Below are 21,806 nucleotides of genomic sequence, written 5' to 3'. Positions count from 1 at the left end.
TGTGTATAATCAGTGTAAGCAGACAGTGTTTGTCTATTGTTGTGACTTAGATGAAGATTAGATCACAATTTGGGACCAATGTATGCAGAAATCCAGGTAATTCCAAAGGGTTCACATACTTTTTCAAGTGAGAATAATGCCAGCATCATCCTATAGTGGGTATTTTCAGGAAACTTTGGTATGTGTAAATAGCATAGCAGTATTTTGAAGAATATTAATGTCACAAGCATATAGCTAATAGTTTTCTAGCATTAATGCATGCATTTTTTATGACGTCCAAAATATACAAATACAAGCTCTACAGTGCGGGGAACATAGTAGGTTTTGGTCAAATAAAAAAACACAATCTGTGTATTCCATTTTCATTATTTATTTGTCTTTGATGGCAACTGAATAAATTAAGGCTTATGAACAAACATCATAAAAAGCACCATAAATAAATGCATATATAGAAATATAAAAAATAAAAAGTAAAAAATAAAAAAATACTATAGTGAAATATAATGGCCACAAATCACAACTAGGATTTCCTCGACTTGAACTGTGTGTTCCAAGAAGTACAGATCCAACCCGTCAGGTAGCATGATTTCAGTCAGAAGAAGCAGCAGAGCAGTAGCAGGTGTGCCCGCAGTAATCAAAACGCACCAAGCCTACACAATGATTGGCTGGTCATGAAGTTTCTTGACATTTTCTCCACCGCATTGTCATCTGCTGTTTGTCAATTAACACAATAAGTGAATGTTTAAGCACTGAAAAATCAACATGAATAACAATTAAGTAAGTTTTATAAATAAATTGCAACAGGAGATGGTACTTTACACCTTTGTGTCCTCTTGCTTGCTTCGAAACTTGGACAAGTTCATATATATTTTTGAATCTTCTGTGCCACTTACATCACCGCGGCTCATGCAAGAACAGTTTGAAACAAATAACCTCCCTGTTTCCCCTTAATGCATATCTCAAATTTCTTTCCAGGAATTAAATGATTGATTCCAAACAGTTATATCTATATAGCTAAACCGCGCTGTCAATATCAAACATGAAACTGGAATTAATGAACTACAGCTTCTACACTTCTGCTTTCTGGATGAAAGTCAGATTTATTATCAGATGTGACACAGCAAGGAGATGCTGCTATTAAAGGAGCATTGATTATTGTCTTTGGTTCAGCATTTTCTGCCACGGTTGCACCGTGCAGCCAATCACCACCTGCAGAGACGAGTTCCTGTAGCAGAAGAAAACAGGGAGCATCCTAACTGGAAAAACTCACATACGTTTTCTTCATTATCCAAGGCTTGACAGTTATCCTGTACTGTGATCTTTACTGCAAGAATGTCCGTATAACCAGCCGTAAAACCAAAAGCAGCTCACCACTCCAGTATCTCACATAATGAGTTAAAACTTAAAAGCACACGGTTCAGGAGCAGAATTATAACGTTAAACCCTGGAGGTCTGACAAAGAAAAAGCAGAAAGGCTCCCATGAAGGGCGAGTGCGGAGCGAGAAAAGTACACTGCATCAACAAACGAGACAGCTGGCAAGGCTCGCCGGGAGGGAAAGGCTTTTTCTTTTTGCTTGTCATATTCCTATAAGCCTTCAGATGAGCCAGCTTCTCCTCCCCTGTTCCCATTATTTAACCTTTAGGCTCATTGAAAATTCAGCACGGTAAAATAAATGAGACGATGTATAATTAAAAATATCTATCTGTAAAAACAATCTTGCATCTGTCAGGAGGAGTTGGCGACAAACAAGCCGCTGTAAAAATCCAGTGATTTTTCTTGCTCAGTATTGCTGAGGGACCATCTCCAACACACTGTACAGTGCAGGTGCTTCAAAGGTTACAATTAGCAACAGAACATTTAGAAAAATGTGGTGTTTGATGTTTTGTAGTGATTATAAATTCTGCTTCTGGGCGACACGCAACCCTCAGTGTCAGTATCGTCACAAAATGCTTACACAATAAGAAAGTACCCATGCAATGAAATGTACATTCTAAAACCTAACGCAACACTATTGTGTCATAGATGCAGAATTTACAATTTTACCACGAGTTCAGCCAAGTGTAATTTTTCAAACACCCAAGATTTGTAACGTCTGAGCTCCTGCCCAGCGACAAAAGAGAGTGACAGTGGACCAGTGTGTGTGTTGTGTGATCTGTGGTGCTCTAAATAAACTCACTCTGAGTGCACGTGTGTCTCTGTGTTTTGTTGTGTGTAGGGTGTACAGTTAGTTAAAGGAATAGTTTGACATTTTGGGAAATGCACATGTTCACATTCTTTCGGAGTGTCAAATGAGAAGATTGATACCTCTCATATCTTATTTGTTAAATATTATTCTACTGTAGCTTGTTAGTTTAGCTTAGCATAAAGACTAGTAAGGGGGCAACAGCTAGCCCCAATTTGTGTCTGTCATGTATCACCATTACAGCATTAGCATTACAGCGCTAAGCATCTGCTTTTCCTGAAAAACAAAGATGGAAACATTTATCAATATTTCCATAATCCTCAAAGACTCTTCTAACCATCTGGGTAAAGAAGATTTTATGTTTGCTGCATTAAAAATTTAACATTTTGCACCTCTGTTTCTTCATCCAAACAAAGATCGAATCTCCTTGCGCAATTTGTACAATATGAACCTTTTCTTTTTAAAAATATCAGTTACATCGTTAAATGTAACTGATATATTTGATATTTTAATACAAAATAGCCTAATGCATTTATATCATTCAAACAGAGCATGTACATATGTAAAATCTGCCTCTCTGGATTAAAAAATACAGTTACAACTTGTGAAATGGGTTTAAAGAAATGCTCATGCAACAGATGTTTTTATCCAGATGGTTGAAAGAGTCTTTAAGCATAATTGAATACTGGGGCTTGCTTCCCCTTGTTTTCCATCTTCATGCTAAGCTAACTGAATGCTAGCAGTAAGGATAAGGGTTTGTGTTCTGACGTAGATTTTGTTACCTTTGGACAGAGCTATCTAGCTGTTTCCCCAAGCTTCCAGTCTTTAAGCTAAGCTAAGCTAACTGTCTGCTGGTTGTAGCTTAACTTTTAACATACAGACATGAGAGTGGTCTTGGCAAGGACGTGAATAAGCGTATTTCCCAAAAGGCCTTAACTATTCCATTACAGTTTGCCTCCATCCTTTCATCATTTCATGTGGCAGTTTCTGGCAGCACAGCAATTATCAGAAAGTATTTGTCATGTACATTTTCCTGTGGGTTTACCGTTTAAACCTCAGGCTGATGGAGGAGTAAAGAGCAGGTATGAGTAATGAATATAATTGTGGCATGCGAAGGTCAGTTAACCCCTGTTGGTGTTACTGTGTTGAACATTTTATCTGGGTTTCTACTTTAGGTTTTCAGTACAAGTGGACCCGATGCATGGCTCCAACAAAAGATAAACAAGGACTTACCAGCACAAGAGCTGCAAGTTGCCAGAAATTAAACTCAATGAAGGCCTTGATTACCAGAAAATGTGCTGTCAAGATTTCTTATTATGGAATGTTTTAATATTCTTTGTTCACCCAGGTAAGTAATAGTGTTCTCTATATAGATTCATTATGTTTTCCTGCAGTCATAAAACATTACAGAAAAGTTGAAACATCACACAAATACACAGACATTTAACACAACAAGAGGGCATTCACTACATATATTTCTTTTTTAAATACCAGTAGGCAAAGTAGCCCATCCCTCCAAGTGAGCCCATGAGAAAAGAGGCCCCGAAGAAGGACGGTGGCTTCTTTTTTACCATCCGGAAAGCGTTGGGTAGGACGGCAGACAGAAGGGTCGTGTGGATGTCGCCCAAGACCTTGCGGAAAGCGTAGCGTTTTTGGACACGCACAAAAAAGGACTGCAGGTTGGGTCGGCTGCCGTCCTCCCAGTATTTCTTAGAAAGTCCCAAGAACTTGAGCCTGTGCAACAAGGCTCCGAGGCAGACATCAGCTAGTGTAAATTCAGGTCCACATAGCCACAACTCACACTTTTGACCTGCAAGGGAATGAAAATGTTCATGAAAACATTGTTGAAAATATTTGGAACATGTTTCGGTGCTATTATGACAGAAGATGACAAGCGTCTGGACATACCTTGATACTCTAGTTTTCTTTTCTCCAGTTCAGCCTCCACTTGATCCAGAACCATGGCTAACTCCCCCAGAATTTTCTTCAGGTAATTCACATTATCGTGGTCCAAGATTTTTGCCTAACAGTCATTTTACAAAAGGCAAAAATACTTTAATTCCAAGAGGCAAACCAGTATGCATAGTTGGATATTCTTAGTATCATAAAGTAAAATGAAGATGTTATATATACAGACTTCATTTTACTCCAGCTGCTTTAAGAAAAGTGACTTGTGGTTGTTAGTAGTTAAAATGTTAATAAACAAAAAATATGTATGTACCACATGTTAGATTATATTATTATATATTATGCTAACATAAGCATGCTAACATGCTGCAGCAGGTATAATGTTTAAATGGGCCCAGCTCCAATATCCCCTCTAATCATCTATATAGTTTAGTGAATAAGATGTTGCTCTTTTTAAAAAACTGTTTGACCAAATCAACATACTTGGAAGACAAACAACTATACATACACTACACAATATATGTTTTTTTTATTCAAACGAAATATCACCTGCCAACTTTCCACTGTCATTGTTATTTTATCTTCACAACGATATGTATCGTGGATTTTGACTTACGCAGAGTGTGCAGAAAAGGCTCAGTGATATAGCCCAGTGGCCTCACCCACTTTACAGGAACACACTCTGGGCCACAGTTACCATCTAAACCAACTAGTTAACTTTCCTAGTTAACTAAGTAGCATGCTCACATTTTCTAATTAGCACTAAATGCAAAATTAGATTTTTATGATTCATTAACCTGTTTACATTTCTGTCATTGTGTACATTTGTTTTTACACTTTATTGATAATCTTTATTGTCTTTATTTAGTTTTTATTTGCACTCTTCTGTACTTTGTACAGCAACTGCTGCACAACACTTTTCATCGGGATAAATTGAAAAGTTCTATCTTATCTTAAAGTACAGCTCAGGCTGACTATTGGAGGAAGTAAATTAGTGCCAGTCGAGCACCAGTATTGGATGGCACTAAATGAAAAGCTAAGGGATCACCTACAAGTCACTCATAACCATAAATATCAACCTCATGGTGGCCCTAGAGGTAAACTCAAGAGAACACAAATATCATTATGATTCATCCTCTGTGGACTATAAATGTCTGCAAAATGTTGTTCTAATCCATCTAGTTGCTGAGATAATTCAGTCTGGACCAAAGTGACCGACCAACCAATCAACACACTGCCATTCGTAGAGCCAGAGCCACATTGTTAGTGTAGATTTTTTTTTTTTTAAACATTCTGGCATGACACACACTCACACAGTTGAAACAGCTGTTATTGTCTACTTAGTTTTCAGCTTATCATCATGTACAACACGTTTTACACTCTCTATTATTAGCAGAATGTAAAATGGTAAAAAAAAATGTCTTTGTAACAGATGCAAAAAATCATTACACCTGGATATTTTCTCCAGGTCAATGTGAATTGTATTTAGGTCAAACCGACATTATGCTACTGTGCAGCATGCGAATAGGATCTGCATGCTGCACAGTAGCATAATTAGAGGAAATTACTGAAGGTTGTTCATGATGAAATTTCCCTCAGCTGCAGACTTGGAAATTCAATTATCTGGTCCAATACAGTTTGGGAAATTAAATATCTGTCAGAGTGTTAAACTCTAATAAAGACATGTTTGACTTGCAGTGAGTTTGTCTATCACAAAATCCATTATATTTCTGTGCTCATACTTACAGTTATTGGGTCTGAAATATGTATATATATCAGGTGCAAACTTAATGATATTTAAAGGGTTTAAGCTCAGGTTTAAAATGTAAATGAATGGTCTTTTAATTATTAAAAGGGGTTTTAATGGGTTTTCTGTATAGATAAAAGGGTTTTAAGGGGAAACCCCATAGAATTCATTAGCTTGCACTTAAATTAAAATATAAACACCCTTAAGGTATAAATTAAGTGACGGTGTCTTTATTATTTAGTCAATTATAAGCATCCATTAATTTATTCATTCATATTTCCCTTAAATCTCATTAGAACAGCTTTATCCCATCATTAGTAATGTGTCAAAAAGCACGACAAAATTTCAATGTAGATATATTTTGTTTTTAGTTTGTTTTTTCTCTTTCTTTTAAAAAACGTTTCGTAGAGGTTGCCTCTCCCTTATTCACATAATTACCATATAATGAGGACAAGTGATAAATTAATTCTTTTTAATCAAATGAATGCACACATAAACTCACCATGAGCTTCTTCTGTTTGGACAGGTACGGTTCTGTCAGCTGAGGCTCCTCATGGTCCAACTTCATCAGCTCCGTCGCAGCGTTGGCCAGGTGTCCTGAGACACACACACACACAAAGGACACATAAATAGTGTCTTGATCTACCATTTGGTGGAAAAAAGATTGATTTCAACAGAATTGCTATTTGAACAAATCTAAATAATGTCGTTTGTCTGCTGTCCTGTTGTTGAACATGTTGCTTGAGAGATCATCTATATGTGCATATAGTCCTTAGTCTTTGTAGGTATTACTGGATATTGAACAACATTTTCCAATCAACCACAGTGCATATTTTAAAGATGAGTGTGTTTAATCCTCCAAGGAGTTGATTTTGACTCAATCCCACTTAGTATACAGCGTCCTGCTGCCAGAAATACTCACTAGAGATACAAATGTGGATTAAGCCCCAGCTGAAAATGGTTCCCGCCAAACAAATGCACTATTTTCTCCTATTTAAGTAAAGTTTGCTGAAAAAAGCTGTTTTAAATTAAAGTATATATTTGTGACCTGTTTTCAGTAGGAACCAATCGGCTTGAGGCTGATGGCCGCAAACAGGGTACGTCATAAAGTATTGAGAGACGGACTAACACGTTGTTACTTTAGGTCTTTTCATGGGTTTTGTTACAAAAATAACAAATAACAAAATACAAAATATAGTCAGTGTCATGCTTTTAATGACAACAATCCACCCTTATAGATATTTTAAATGTTTTCAGTTCGTGATTCTCAGTATTTACTGTTGCTGCACTGGAAGTATGTGATTAAGCGAGTTTTTTTTGTTATACCTTCAGTGTGCAACATATTTGACCGTTTTAATACTAGAGTGAAAAATGATTTTAGATAATACAAAGTGGTTAATTAAATACAAACATCGCTGATGCTTTCCATTTAATACTCCATCAGATTGATTTTACAGATGCAATACAGGGTGACCGGAGTTTAACTTGATAATTGATTTTGCTGCAGATTTTCGTTTCATCCAGGTCATTGCTTTGATTTACATACTGAGGTCATTACTTGATGGAAAGAGCACTACAGTTCAGACTGAGAGGCCTGATATCAGCTGTTGGGATATATAAACCTGGCATCACTACAATCTGCTGCTTAAGGGTTTTTTGGTATTGAGTAGCGTCAAATTACACAGAATGCTAATCACGTCGGGCACATAAAAGCAGGGATTTGTTTGCAGATGATGCGGAAAATGCTGCAAGGAAGGTGAATAGCTTTGCATTTCTAATGCCTGTCTGTTGTTTTTGCTTGGGAGACTTGTTCCCAAAGTTAAAGCTCATTCAACCTCGAGAGCTTGTAAATGCTCAGATTAATGAGTTCAAACACTGAAAACTATTAATATTATGCTGCAGAAATAGAAATTTTAAAAAACAATTTTATTCAAATTTTATTTATATAAAACCAATTAATAACAAAGGTTATCTCATTGCACTTTTCATATATAGAGCAGGACTAGACTGTACTGTGCAATATTATATATCTATTATACATAGTATAAACACATACATAGTATGTGTGTGTAAATACATCCAGAAAGTTGGACAAAAACAACAATATCATCTACTTTTTATCTTGCCAACCTTCACATTTTACAAATACATTTTATACTTTACATACTTATCATTATCTATTGCCAATAAACCGCACACACCTGTAGACACACATGCATCTACTCTAGAATAAACATGTGTGAACATGCAGCAGAACACACTGTCACATTAAATAATGCTGCGTTGATGCACAATACGAGTGCCTGTGTGCCTCTGTGTGTTATACACACTTGAGTGGATTCAGTTTCCAGAATTTGTAGTCCAGTCTGTTTCTGGTAATTCATGGTTCTGGCTCTGGTCTCCACTGAGAGGCCATTTGGTCTTTATACTGTGGGTCTTTTTAGGAACAATGGTTTGAGCAGGATGAACTCTCACGGGCAAAGCAGGACTCCATACTGTCGAAGAGTTCCTTACAGTTGAGAGACGCCCAGTCCCAGTAAAGCTAATTTGGAAAGCCTAAAAGCTGTTTTTATTTGGCATCACTGTTAGCACCTTAAGGAAAATATTTCAGATTTGTATTCAAAGCTGACTATACTTTGAAGTTCTTTGTGGCCTCGCTGTACCTAGTTCGAGATTGTTGGGCAGAGGTCTTTTATCAGTTACAGATTCCCAACTTCAAACCAGGTTAATTTTAGCAGTCAGTTCCCCCAGGGCTCCCGAACGACCTGCACAAAGTATCGGATTTTGAGAAATACGCTTATTCACTTTCTTGCCAAGAGTTAGATAAGGAGATTGATACCACTTTTACTGGAATTGGCTTGATCTATTTAATTACAAAATCAGATCCATTAGTTTCTCATATTTAATGCAGAATTATAAACAGTTGTGAGCTGGCTTCACTTACTACGTATTTCTGCGGTGGCGTACTTTGGGATCATAGAGTCAGTCGTAAGCTCTGGATGAAGGATGCAGCCGTGTGTGTAAGCGTCCATGGGCAGACCATCCAGTAGCTGACGGTACTGCTGCACACGCTCATGGAGAGGCGACTCTGCATCAGGAATCAGCTGCGCCACCGTGTCTGCGGGCGAGACACCGATATGAAAATAGCAATGGAGAGAAAACATTTGAATGTAGCTCGAACCTTGTCATGCCTCTCTGAAGATAAGCAGGAACAGAAAAACATTCATCATTCAAGGAACTACATAATGTGGAAACAACACAATTAAAATAACTCTAGAACAAAGTTGCACAGTAGTTTTCTTGGTATATTTTCATAAACTTCCCAAAACATCTGAGGTTTCCAAGCAACTGTCATTAAGCTTGCTGTTATACGTCCCTAAAATAACACAATTCTCAGTGCTTCAGCTGTCAGATACACAGCATGGTAACCTGGTAACAGATGACACCCCTCGCTGTGTGTTACACACCACTGGTCACATTTTACAAAGCCTGACATTTAAACAATACTAAAGCAATCTAAAACAAAATCCTAGAGACTAACAAGTAAGCTGTTGCTCAGGTTAAAGGAATAGTTTGAGATTTTGGTATTTTATTTTTACATGAGAATATGAATACTACTCTCATTCAGTAGCTCAGGGGTGTTGCTAGACATAAAGCTCTACTGGGGCACAAAAGCCCTCATTCCCCATGAAAATGTTCATATATTTTTGATTAAAGTGTATGAAATGTGTCAGTGTGTGCCTCACCAGCTTCCTTCACTTAACCGATTAATATTGGCACCGTCATGTCAGAAAGGGCTTTGACCAGAGGCATTTCACCTGGGTCTGTGTGACCTGCTAAAGACGTCTGGAATGGGTATGCGCTAGTACTGGATTTGAATCAGCTGTCCTTGTACTGGCTTATGATCCAGAATCTACTCTACTGACAAACTTCAGCATAGCCCCTGTAAATCATAAATATCTTGCAAGATATTATTGTTGGGTTCTGTGCCCCAGTAGAGCTTTATGTCTAAGAACGCCTCTGGGGTATTCACTGCTTTTGTATTACACTTCCATAAAGTTGTGAGACAGATTTGTGAAACAGAAAATGATCAAACTGAAGCTAAGAAAGACCTACTTTTAGTCTCTATGGGTCAGTCTCCTAACACTGGATGCTACATTTCCTATAATTCAACTCAATACTTTGTCAGAGTAATCTTCAACATCATAAAGTCCGCACGTAGTCTGCCACACAGGCTTTCTGTTAAAAATCTGTAGTCTCCAAGTCCGAGCTCAGGGCCTCATTTAAATGGTCCCTTTAAATACAAGGCTGCAGAATGTTATTAAACAGAGTCAGGTTAGCGGTTTCACCATGTTTCTTTATGCTAAGTCTAAGCTAACTGGCTATTAGCTGTAGCTTCACATTTCTGTATAGATATGAGAGTGGTATTGATCTTCTCATCTAACTCTTTGCAAAATGTTGAACCAGCTTATATGTTTTGCTGTCTTAATTCTTATGTTAGCACTCAACTTAGGGATGGTGTTCAACTGAATGACCTGCTGCTGAGATTCAGTACTAAGGATGAAACATATTTATCTCTGTGCAGGGTCACAGCCAGCATGGGGACGGCATCGCTGACAAGACAGAGATAGGCAGTGGGCCACTTGAGGATGTTTGGGCCAATGGAGAAGCTTGCGGAGGGTGGAGCTGCACCTGGCAGGGCTCCAGATAGCTGAGTAATCAGTCCCAGGATCGGCATGCCGACCTGGGCATCCCGTGCAGCGTTCCTCTAGGTGGTCCAATGCAGCAGAGCCAAACCTATCTGAAGAACAAGCCAGTGCTCGAACTGTCTTGGCGACAGCGATGCACATTACAAAATATAAGAGCAATAGAGGCATTGATTGTTTGATTGTTGTCGATAAATAGTTTTCACACAGTAAGAGCCCTTTTGCTGCATCTCAACAGCACTGTAAAGCAGTTTGAGTTGGCACTACGCAGCTCTGTACTGGTGTGAGTCTTTTTTCTGAGACATCTGCACTTTCCAGGCCAGCTGCAGTCAACATTGCCAGCATTCATTAGGGATTTACACACAGAGAAAAGCCATATCTGTAAGTCTTATCCAGCAGATTGACTACTGGCTAAAAGCATGTCCAGCTTGAGGTCTGGTTTTAAAACATGTGGTGGATTCAAAGCAAATACACTGTCACCTGACTGTTGGAAAATACTGAATGATGTTATGGTTGCAGATTCTAGTACAACTTCAAACTAACTTGTTCCAAAAGAAATAAATTAAATTACCTGCATGCTGCAATCTATCAAATAGCTTAAAATGAATGGGTCTGAATGGGAACAAGACATCAAACACCAGGGTCTGTTACTGCCTTCTAGCCTTTTATTACTGTGCACGCAGTGAACCAGATCTTCTGCAAAGCCTTCAAGCATCGCTGCTCTGGACAAGTGACCACAAACTAAACTACGACAAGGGAGTTCTCCAGTTATTGGCTGACATTCCTCAGGCCTTTACTGGTTTGATGCTCCCAGAATATTACACAACGTCTAAGCTGACGGATCTATGGGACACGCCACCCACAGATACTATAACACAACACACAGAGATAACAGGATTAGGTGTATGCATCTTAACATTTGCTTTCTCTTGGAACTGCAAAGGCAGCAGATGAAATGTGCCTCACAACACACATTTTACATAATAACACATCTTAACTATTTGTTGGATTTGTTGAAAAATGTTGCTATCGTGTTTGTATCTGTGTCTTGTTTGCGGCTGCCACAAATTTCCCCCCAGAGATCACTCCAGTTTCATCTAATCTAATCAAAGGAGTTCATCTTGGTGACATTGGTTCAAAGTCATTGTTGCAATGACTTACAGATTTTCACAGTACAGTACACACTGACACACATTGTACAAGGACGACAGATGGCCTCGAATGGCTTCCAGTCGTCTTTGCTATCCCAGCTTCACAAACTGGGAGAATGCAGCCGGATATTTTCTGTAGCTCTTGAGTAACACTGGATTTGCAAAAACCTTTGATTAAATTTGTGTCAATTGGTTTGTAGTAAAATAATTAATATAATGTTTGTTTCACAAATGCGCCAATAGAACCATGATCTGTTGCTCCTTGATTTTAGACAGAAGCTTAGACAAGCAGGCTTCTCATTTATAGCAACCATCAATTTTACTGCCTGAAATGACAACAACTGTTGCTAGTGGATTTGATCAGCTGCAGACAGAATATTAGTTATTCAAGCTAATAATAAAAACACTGTCTCCTGCGGACTTTTTAATTTTTCCAGCTGTTTTAAAATGAAAATCTTGTGAAAGGGGTCCTAAACATGCATTTGATTGCTACATACATGATATTGTACTGAAAGACTGAAGCTAAACCACATTATCCATGTAGAAAACATGGAAATAAAAAAATTCCTAGTATTAATAATATTAGAATGGAAGACTTAAGATCAGACTGTTATTTCGTTCTAATATAATCTTGTTTGGCTGCTTAGCTAATATACTTTTTTAATTATTATAATTTTTAGACAGAATGTGTCACAATCACTCTCTTGTTAACAGCAATGCCTTGTGGGATTGCCAGCAGAAAGTTGCCAAAATCTTTACTTTTTTGTACCAATTTTTGAGGGCACTATGTTGTGGAAACATATACATAAGCTCAGAATTCCATCACTAAAATAAAATGACTGACAGTAAATGTAGTGCAATATATTATAAAAAAAAGGGAGTGATTTCGGACGCGGCCTAATTGATGCCGAATGTAACGGTATCTCGGATAACGAGTTTGACTGGGTTAGTTGGAGTGCAAACAACCCAAAGTCCACTAAAGAGCAGGACAATGTTAAGCATTACTCTGATAGCTTCGAGGACAGGCTGCCACAGTAGATGTGTTAGTCATGAACAGGGCTTTTTTTAACATCACCTATAGCCCACAAACTTATGGAGTTAGCTAATATACATATGATATGCTCCTTAGCCGCAATATCTTTCTCCCACCAGATTTTCGATAACTCAACTCACTGAATGCTAAAAATTACTCTCATGTTGGACCAGATGAACACACTGTTTAAACATCCAAGGTGGGTTCAAATCAAGGGGAGTGGACTCAACCAAGTCCAGTTGTCCTTTATTTTGACCTACCTTGGTTAAGTATGACTTGGATGACTAAGAATATTCACAAGCACTATTTAATCCATTCCTTATACTTTTTCTCTTGTGCGTTTGTTTTGGAAAGACTTAAAAAAAACAACTTTTTAAAAGCTGAGTATTGCTATTGCTAAAGCCCCATGCACACCACTTCAGCATGCAGAGAAACCCAAAGCTTGACAGACCTGCCATGACTAGTTACGGTTGCTAATCTTTGTTTGGACACCCGCTGACCCGAGAAGGGGTTTAGCAAACTGTTAATTGTGGTCCAACAACTTATTTTTATCTGCCTACGCTTTAAGTCGTGCTTTTAAAATAAAAGTTTAAAGTGAAGAGCTGATAGACAAACAGACTCATTAAACAGGAACCACATTTATTACTGTACCATACCTCCCACAAAGTTTTTCTCCAGGTAATCTATAATCTGGTTGTAGTCGCTGATGATGGTGTCCCCATGGAGGAAGACGGGGACCTCCTCCCCCAGGTTCAGCCTCATGAACCAGGGCTCCTTGTGCTCCTGCAGCGGCATGCTCACATCCCTTTCCTCACAGACCAGACCCTTCTCATTAATGACTAGACGTACCTGCAATCATAGGCACACGCAACATGACATGGTGTTAAAAGATTAACATTAGACAGCCGTGTGCACACTCTAAACACACTACACGTTTTCATTTCTAATAAATATATATATATGTTAATATACAGATGGTTGAACTAGGGAACATTTTGTTGCTTTAATAAGTATTAATTATTTTATTTAAAAAAACTGAAAACAGAAAAGAAAGAGTAAGACTCCATTTTATCTTAAGTAAAACAAAAACATTGCACTACAAATCTGGTTTTACGCTGTTGAAAATAGTTACTGCAATATTACCAAAGCTTAGCAGACTATAGCTAATAGCTTCAGCTCTTAGTTTATGACACACAAAAGCCATGTTTGTGTTGTGTAGAATAAAAAGGCGGAGCTGAATTGTTTGTGTGATCGGGCAAACTAATGAGATGCTTTACAGCGTGCTAAGGTTTGAGTTAAAACCTTCCAGGACAGTCAGGTTCCATTGCTAGCGGGATGAAGGATAAGCCAAGGTCCATGGAGAGCTATTAGTGGGAATAAGATTAATGAACAGAGATGACACTTGGGGCATAAAGTCCTACATTTGGCCGCTTAGGAGGAACAGCAAAATGGGAGTTTTGCTGAACATGGCCAGACATGATGTAATGAAATAAAACAGAATGATTTAGTAACACAGTCATTACCACTGGCTTTGACAGCAGGAACAAACCTATGAATGCAGCAGCAAAATCAAAGTGAAAAAGCATTTTAGATCACTGTTACACACTAAATCAAGGGCTTCTATATAAAACTGTAAAACATTTCAGGTCCCAGTCTGACGGTGCTGAGCGGCCCCTCGGTGATGCCCACAATAACACAGTCACTGCTGCTACAAGAGTTTGTTATATAATGATATTAGTCACTACTTAGTGATGATGCCAAGTTCAGCTGAGAGGCACAAAATAAACTCCTTTACTTAACAATTTATGTTACTACTACTTTTGCTGTTAACAGTGGTGGAAAGTAATAAGTACATTTAGTACTGTACTGAAGCATGAATTTGAGATAGAGTTTTTCTATTTCATTGTACTTTATACTTCTATTTCATTACATTTCAGAGGGAAATATAAATTTCACAGTGATTATGACTTGTAACTTGCTACTACATTTATCTGCTAATAGTAAACGGGCTTTTAGAGTCCGATTTTAAATTTTTTTTACAAACCTTATTAAACCTTATAACCTTAACCTTATAAAATAAAACACTCCTTATTGAAAAGGCTGTGCTAATGTTATCTTTCAGTTGTTAGAAGTTCCACCAACTTCTCACATGGTTTGATTTAACAGTCTGAGGGCAAAAGAGTTAAAAGTTTCCAATAAAAATAAAATTAGAGAAAGAGAGAGAGAGAGAGAAATAAACAGAAGAATAAGTTTTTTTCTTCTTTCCTGCCCCATTAATTATCTCAGGACCACCCAGATTTATAATATGACCCTTTGGGGGCAGGGAAGTTTGAAACAAGTGGGGCACAATTGGTAAATGAGTAAAACAGATTCTTGGATGCATATTATTAATTTATTCTGTGTAACAAATTACAGTGCCAATTAAACAACTTTAAATATCCTAATATGAAATAATAGCTGTTATTAGTAACTCCAAATACCCTACAGCTATGGACAGATTATGAGAAAATGGGTCTCTGGACATGGACATGTAAAAGGCACCCAACAATGCAGCAAGACACCGGACTGAAAGAGATACTGGACCAGGGTTGGTTTACATTACATGTAACAGCGTTACATAATCAGGATACAAAAATCAAGTAACTGTATTCCATTACAGTACAAGGAAATAATCAGATTACAGGTACATTTTGTAAAAACAGGGAATTACATATAGGGATTACTTTAAGCACAAAGTTCCCATGAAACGTAAAGCAGAGTGCTATTTGCTATTTATGTGTTTCCAGTAAAAACACAAAGCTTGTGATGGATAACTACGTCACAGATATTGATTAATTATTAATCTGTGTAATCTGTGATCAGATTCTGTGACCAAAACCCAAAGAGGATGTTTTTCTAACCATAACCAAGTATTTTTAGTACGTAAACCCAACCAAGTACTTTTGGTACCTAAACCCAACCAAACTGCAGCCGCTTCACATTGTCAACAAAGCCTCTGGCGCTTAACTTCCCATTGGGGTCACAGAATCAATAGGTCACACATTTTGGTGTCACACCTGTTTGGCTCTTGTCACTCCCCGCAATCATTCCCCGCCAGGTCCCCCTGCCCCTGACCTGTAAACCTCCAGTGTTTAAACACTCCGGTGCTCTGAGCTCCCAGTACGGGCAGAGTAAGCTAATTTGACCAGTAACTGCAGGCTAACTGAGCTAATTAGCTTAGCTGACTTAGCCTACTACAGCAACAAGTAAAGTTACCTGTCCATCAGGGAACTCCGTAAATCACAGGGTTGAGGCAGAGCAGCAGGGGAACATCAGAGGGAAAAACAAATAATATTTTCTATCAAATATGATCCAGTTTCAGTAAAATCAGGGAATAAAGTTTTGCTTTTGTACAGTAATCAGTGGTGCCCGGTCCCAGAAACACTATTTTTCAGCAGCGTCATAAAAATTAAGAAAGCTTTTCAATGGTCACTAAATTAATACAGGTCCCCAGTGCAGGATGACAAAACAACATTTTTTGTCATTGATGGGTCAGATGACGCCCAGTGCAAGGCATATGATATAAAAACATTTTAACATTGATTTTGATTTCATGGGAATGGGATATTCAGCAGTGAAGTAATCCAAAAGTAACTAAAAGTAATCAGGCTACATTACTTTTATTTTGTGGTACTTGGGTTACGTCACTGATTACATTTTTTAACAAGTAATTAGTAATCGTTCCGGATTACATTTTTTAAGTAATCCTCCCAACCCTGTACAGGATAGTGTCTCTTTGTGGTAGTTTTTTTGTCTCTTTGTAGCGTTATTAACTTTCCAACAACCAGTCACTTCATACAGAGGCTCTGGTCCAGGGGCCCCAGTTCAGTAATCTAGCCATGAAACTAAAGCAAACTACCTGCAGTATCACCTTTAGACTCCGGTTTAGGACGCTCAGGCCAACCCTCTGGCCCATCCTGTGTTTTAAGGGGGTCAATCTCTAATGTAAATTGAGAACCGCTGTACTAAAGTAAGTAACTGTTAAAACTAACGCCACCTCAAGCAGCTACAACAGTAAAATGAATAAGAGATATATATAATATATATATATAATATAGAAGCATAAAAGAGCAATATTTTGAGATTAATACTGGATTTCAAAGAAATTGAAGATAACAATAAATTAAGAATAATCCTAGGAGAAGGACATTCGGCAACCCTTGCCACCAAGTATGTGGCCCTGTGTCACAACCTGAGGGACAGGGAGTGACTCAGCCAACTCTTGCACTTAACATTCGCTGCATGGCAGGTTAAAACTTGTTCACTTTTATTTGTAGGTTATGTTCTATCTGTATTTGTTATTTTTGTTTTTGCAATGTATAAATGATGAATTGAATGGTCTCGATTGGATTAATCATGTAAACTTTTTTGACTATGTTGTTTTGGCAACATTGTTTAAATGAAACATTCATGCCTATAAAGCAAACTGAACTGGACTGAACTGAACTTCTGCTGCTGCTGCTTTCACATTGCTGTTTTGGTAATTTAGCACAAGATCTGAATACTTCTTCCACCACTGGTTGGTAATGCATAATTATATTGGAAATTACATGAAGTCAATTCTAAAATGAGTGACCAGATACTTGCTGACATAACGACACACCTGCCCTCTACCCAGACAGAAAACAGCAGAGGGCTGCAGCCTCACAGAAGGCGTATTGAAAGTGGAAATCTCTAGCCATGGCTTAAGGCTGCCGGTGCTGTATTGATCTGTGAAGCTGGCCTCTAAATGTGCTACTCCAGGGTATCAAGCTCCATCTGTCTAGAGCTGTCTTTATCATATCTGTTGTGTTCACAGTACATCACTCATTTGAGTTAGATGACTGTATGGCCTACTTCAGGCTATGGGAGCACAGTTACAGTGGCAGTTAGTTGTGAAGCATTATAAACACAGAGGAAGGAAAGAAGTGCTGTGCAGGAGAAATTCAAAAGCATAGCTTCCCTTTTTCCTCAGGAACTTGCGGAGGCGTACACAAACTTTTAAATAATCCCGCTGAACATCTAATGACAGTACTGTCTTCTCATTGATAAGTGACTCCCCTGCCATCATCACTTGATCAGTGTCTCGTTGTCAAGTGTCTCATTTTGTCTTTTTAGAGAAAGGAAAAGTGAAAAGATTGACTAAATATAACACTATCTTTCAAGGTGCTTTGGAGATACTTTTACCAATCATGTTGCAAGTATTTGTGTTGTATTAAGGCACAAAACATTCAGTTATATTCTGGTGGAGTGGACAACCTAGTGCTCGGCCTCTTAATCTCATAAAAGCCATCCCCAAAATGCCATTTAAAGCATGCATCAGCTTGCATAACAACAAATGGCATACACCATTCCACAAATAAATATTATCAGGATTTCTGTGCAAATTTAGAGCTGCAGTTTTACTGGAAACCATGTGCATTGTTCCAAAGATGCACACCCATTAGTCTGTTTGGTGACAGCACAGTCACATATACTGAGAGACGGCAGGGGCGTAGGACTTGGGGGACAAGGTGGGAGAGAGTATGCAGGGCCCTCATTTGAGGAGGGCCCACAGAGATACTAGAATGTTGTAGCCGTGGATGCGGGGAGCGGTCCATAGGAAATGCCTAAAGGCTTGTGCAAAATACACGACTTTCAGCGCTGGCAGATTGCCGTGCTGTTCGGACTACACAATTTGCCGTCTTGTGACGGGAGTCTTGAAGTCGTTGTGGCGTTCACACTACCTGACTGGTCGTTGACAGGGGGTCACACACTACACGAGCTGACAATGACTCTGTCACGCTGGTCTCCAAACCACGTTTTGTCAAGAAAACACATGGGAAATGTGAAACGGGCAATGACACGAACCTACATACGAAACAGCTGTTGTTTGTTATTATAAAGATAGCAATTGTAAAGACTAAGAATATGGGTGAAAGAATGGATTAGCAGAGGCAGGTAGCAGGGATTGTCTGAGCTCGAGAGAGAGCTGGAGGTAAGTAAAAAGTGTTTTGCAGTGAAAAAGTAGCTGCCTGCTCTGCCAGCTGCCTGCTCTCATTGGCTGGGTGTAGATGTCGAGTCGGCTGACTCCTCCAGATATTTGGCATGTTAGATATCTGGCTGGCGTCTGCGATGTGGCAGTGATGTGTCGAGGAGCCGTTTTAATGCGTCGTTGAGTAGTTCACACATAACGACTGGTGAGCTTTGCTGAGCTCACCAACCGGCAAATAGGTCTTAAAATCGTGTAGTGTGACTCGGCTTAAGATCTAGAGTTTTGTGCTACGTCTGAGACTATAGCTGAGTACATGCTGGGCAATATGCAGCGATGATACAGGCATTGACCAACTTCTAATATTAAGAATTTTTAACCAATACTACAGTATGGTGTGTAACAATCGGAGTGAATCTCAGTCGGGATATTTTTTGTTGTGTTTAATCTGCCAATTATTTGTTTGAGGAATCGATTAATCATTTTGTCTATAAAAAGTCAAAATATAAAGTGAAAAATGACAATTTTCTAAAACTGAAGTTGACTTCATCAAAGTGCTTGTTTTGTCTGATCAGTCCAAAACTCAGACAATATTCTGTTTATTCTCACATAAGACTAAAACTTAAAAACTCAAAATTAAACATGACTGCACTAACCATTAATTCATTAATCCACTAATTGTTGCAGCTCTACTAAATAATCTCAGGACAGAGAAGACAGAATGCTGTAGACGTTTCAGACAGCAGAGATTAAAGAGGAAAATTACTTTAGAAGCAAGTGATAATTCATTTTATGAAATGACATCTACTGAGTAAGTAAATGTTGTTTATTTCACAAAGTAAACACTGGTTAACTGTGTTAAAATCACTAAGGTTTCAGTTTATATTAGAGAGTACGGTAGTGGATGCCAGCTTGTGAGTAAACCCCCAAAACATTCTTAACTTTTTTCAGTCAAAGAATGCGAGATTGCACTGAGTTACAGAAGCTAGTTGAACAGATGTTTAGCTTGGATGCAAACTTCAGGACTTCAGCTCTCTATACGATCCTCTCTGCCTTATAAACACCATGTCTTGAAGTTTCAAAGCCCAAGTTGATACCGACCTGATGACATCACTATGACATCACAAGGGTTAGTTTCTCTCAGACTTGTCAAACCTCCTCCAGAGCCACAGAAGACATTATACATTATATGTTTTCACCAGCTGAGTGGTACTCACAGCTGACTATAACTGATCTCTGGGTGTGAAATTGGTGGAGTGCCCCTTTAATATAAAGTAAAGCCCTGTGGTTATACAAAGCCTTCTTGTAGCTTCACACATGGTTCTTATTGTGAATTAATTACATCTGCTTTCAGAGTTTTAAACAGCTTGGTAGATAAATAAACTACAGCTTTACACATTCAACAAGAAAAATACAGGTGACTGTCTGTCAAGGTAAGCAAAGGTAGAAGCCATTAAAATAACAAAATGTGATTCAGCTGCAGAAGGGGGAAGATGGCCTTTGGTTTGTTTTGCACATCATTTTAATCAATTATTTAGATTGTCATGTGTCAGAGCACATAGGTTGTAACCAAATTTACCAGCCACAAGGAGACATAATAGGTCCAACGGTGTTAATAAAGTGTGGAGGCTGATGAGATATAAAGTGTGATTTATGCAGTGGTAAATGAAACACAAGATAATATTGAACACCAATCCTGCTATATGTCTAGGAAACGAACCCCATGGTGCAGCGCTTTCCCAAACGTCTCAAGAGGGAGATCTGCCCAGCTGCAGGATAATATTCATATTCCGGAGGTATGTGCAGGAATAAAACATGCACCAAAAAAAAAACATGCTTTGATCATAACAAACAAACACAGGGAGCTCCACGCTGTAGCATCATGTCATGTCAAAGAGACATACATGGAGCCACCTCCATTTTCAAGCTCCTTTTTTTTTTTTACCTTTTGGGAGGTGAAAGACTGCGTCCAGTGGTACAAAACGAGCCTGTCTTTATTGAAGGGTTTGAGCTCTGCCGTCGGTTCCTCGCACTCCTCCCCGTCTGTGATTTTACCGTCTTCATCCATGGCTGAGATGGGCCACCAGCTACAGTTGGTGGGGGTAACATGGTTGGAAGACGCCATGACAGAGCGTTTTGTGCGTGTGGAGGAGAGGAGCGAGGAGGGAGAGAAGAGGAGAGAGAAAGAGAGAGTGAGAGAGAAAGAGAGAGAGAGGATTTCAGCAGCTCTAGCTCAGCATCATCGGTTCACGAGGCAGCAGCATCCGTCAGTTTCGGGCAGCTCCGGCGCTGGAATCAGCTTCACCTCCGAATAAAACCGAGATTAAAAAAAATGTAAAATACACGCACAGCCTAATCCATATGCAAATGGCCACTTACTCGAGCATGCTGCTACACTTACAATTAAATCAATGTGTAACCGTTACATCACATGATGAGCGACGCACAAACATGCGCGGTGGAAACCCGCGGAGGGGGCGTTTCAGTGGAAGGTCAAGCGGGCACAGTCTAAGGACATGGAGGATGTTGACTACAGGGCCGGAGGCAGGGTTAAAGTTTGTAGATTGTGCATGTCTATCGTCTAGCTGGCCTAAGAAACACACAAAAAAGTAGGCCTAAAAGTAAATGTCAACAGATCAATATGTTTGGACCTATCATTTGTGAAAGTAAGTAGGTCCTATAATGCCACTTTTGCTGCTTTATACTTCAACTTCATTACATTTCAGAAGGAAATTATAAAGGCCTACTTTAACTACTCTATAGGCCTATGCATATCTGACAGCTTAATTAGCGGTAACTTTTCAGATTTTCATTTTAAAATAAAATATAAATGTACATGTTTAGCTAAGAAAATACAAGGCATTTTAAAGACTGAACCAGTAGTTTCAAATCAATTTTCACTCTGACCCTTTGCAAAAAAAAAAGCAGTAGCCTATCTAACTGTGGTCCCTTGTCACATTTCCAACAAAGAGAGATTTCCCTTTTAAACCTCTAGCTCAAGTTTCCATTTAAATAACTGTTGAAGACATAAAAATGTATGCTCATTATAAAAAAGCAAAGTCAAAAAATGAATTAGCCTAATTCACGTT

The 21,806-nt window shown here is 38.6% G+C and overlaps 1 protein-coding gene across 1 annotated transcript; it reads right to left on the bottom strand.

Moving 5' to 3' along the window:
- Positions 1–368: 368 nt before the first annotated feature.
- gdap1l1 (ganglioside induced differentiation associated protein 1-like 1) lies at positions 369–21,243 on the bottom strand. Its single transcript, XM_038723329.1, has 6 exons — positions 20,663–21,243; positions 13,385–13,577; positions 8,783–8,956; positions 6,341–6,435; positions 4,092–4,206; positions 369–3,993 (listed from the first exon to the last, which is right to left on the bottom strand). Exons 1-6 carry the CDS (start codon positions 20,840–20,842, stop codon positions 3,650–3,652), a joined length of 1,101 nt encoding a protein of 366 aa, XP_038579257.1. The 5' UTR covers positions 20,843–21,243; the 3' UTR covers positions 369–3,649.
- Between the last annotated feature and the right edge of the window lie 563 nt (positions 21,244–21,806).

Source organism: Micropterus salmoides, unplaced genomic scaffold (assembly GCF_014851395.1).
Source record: "Micropterus salmoides isolate LMB-PRFRI ecotype aquatic unplaced genomic scaffold, ASM1485139v1 Ms_hic_scaffold_16, whole genome shotgun sequence".
Lineage (NCBI taxonomy): Eukaryota > Metazoa > Chordata > Actinopteri > Centrarchiformes > Centrarchidae > Micropterus > Micropterus salmoides.
Note: the sequence above shows the minus strand (reverse complement) of the source record. Positions and strands in the feature narration are given on the sequence as shown.

Excerpts from the sequence above, each read along its gene's own strand:
- gdap1l1 (XM_038723329.1), bottom strand. The coding sequence starts at position 20,842 with ATGGCGTCTTCCAACCATGTTACCCCCACCAACTGTAGCTGGTGGCCC. Across the intron at positions 13,578-20,662 it reads AGTCTTTCACCTCCCAAAAG|GTACGTCTAGTCATTAATGA; the intron begins GTAAAAAAAAAA and ends CTATGATTGCAG. Across the intron at positions 4,207-6,340 it reads CCAAACAGAAGAAGCTCATG|GCAAAAATCTTGGACCACGA; the intron begins GTGAGTTTATGT and ends AATGACTGTTAG.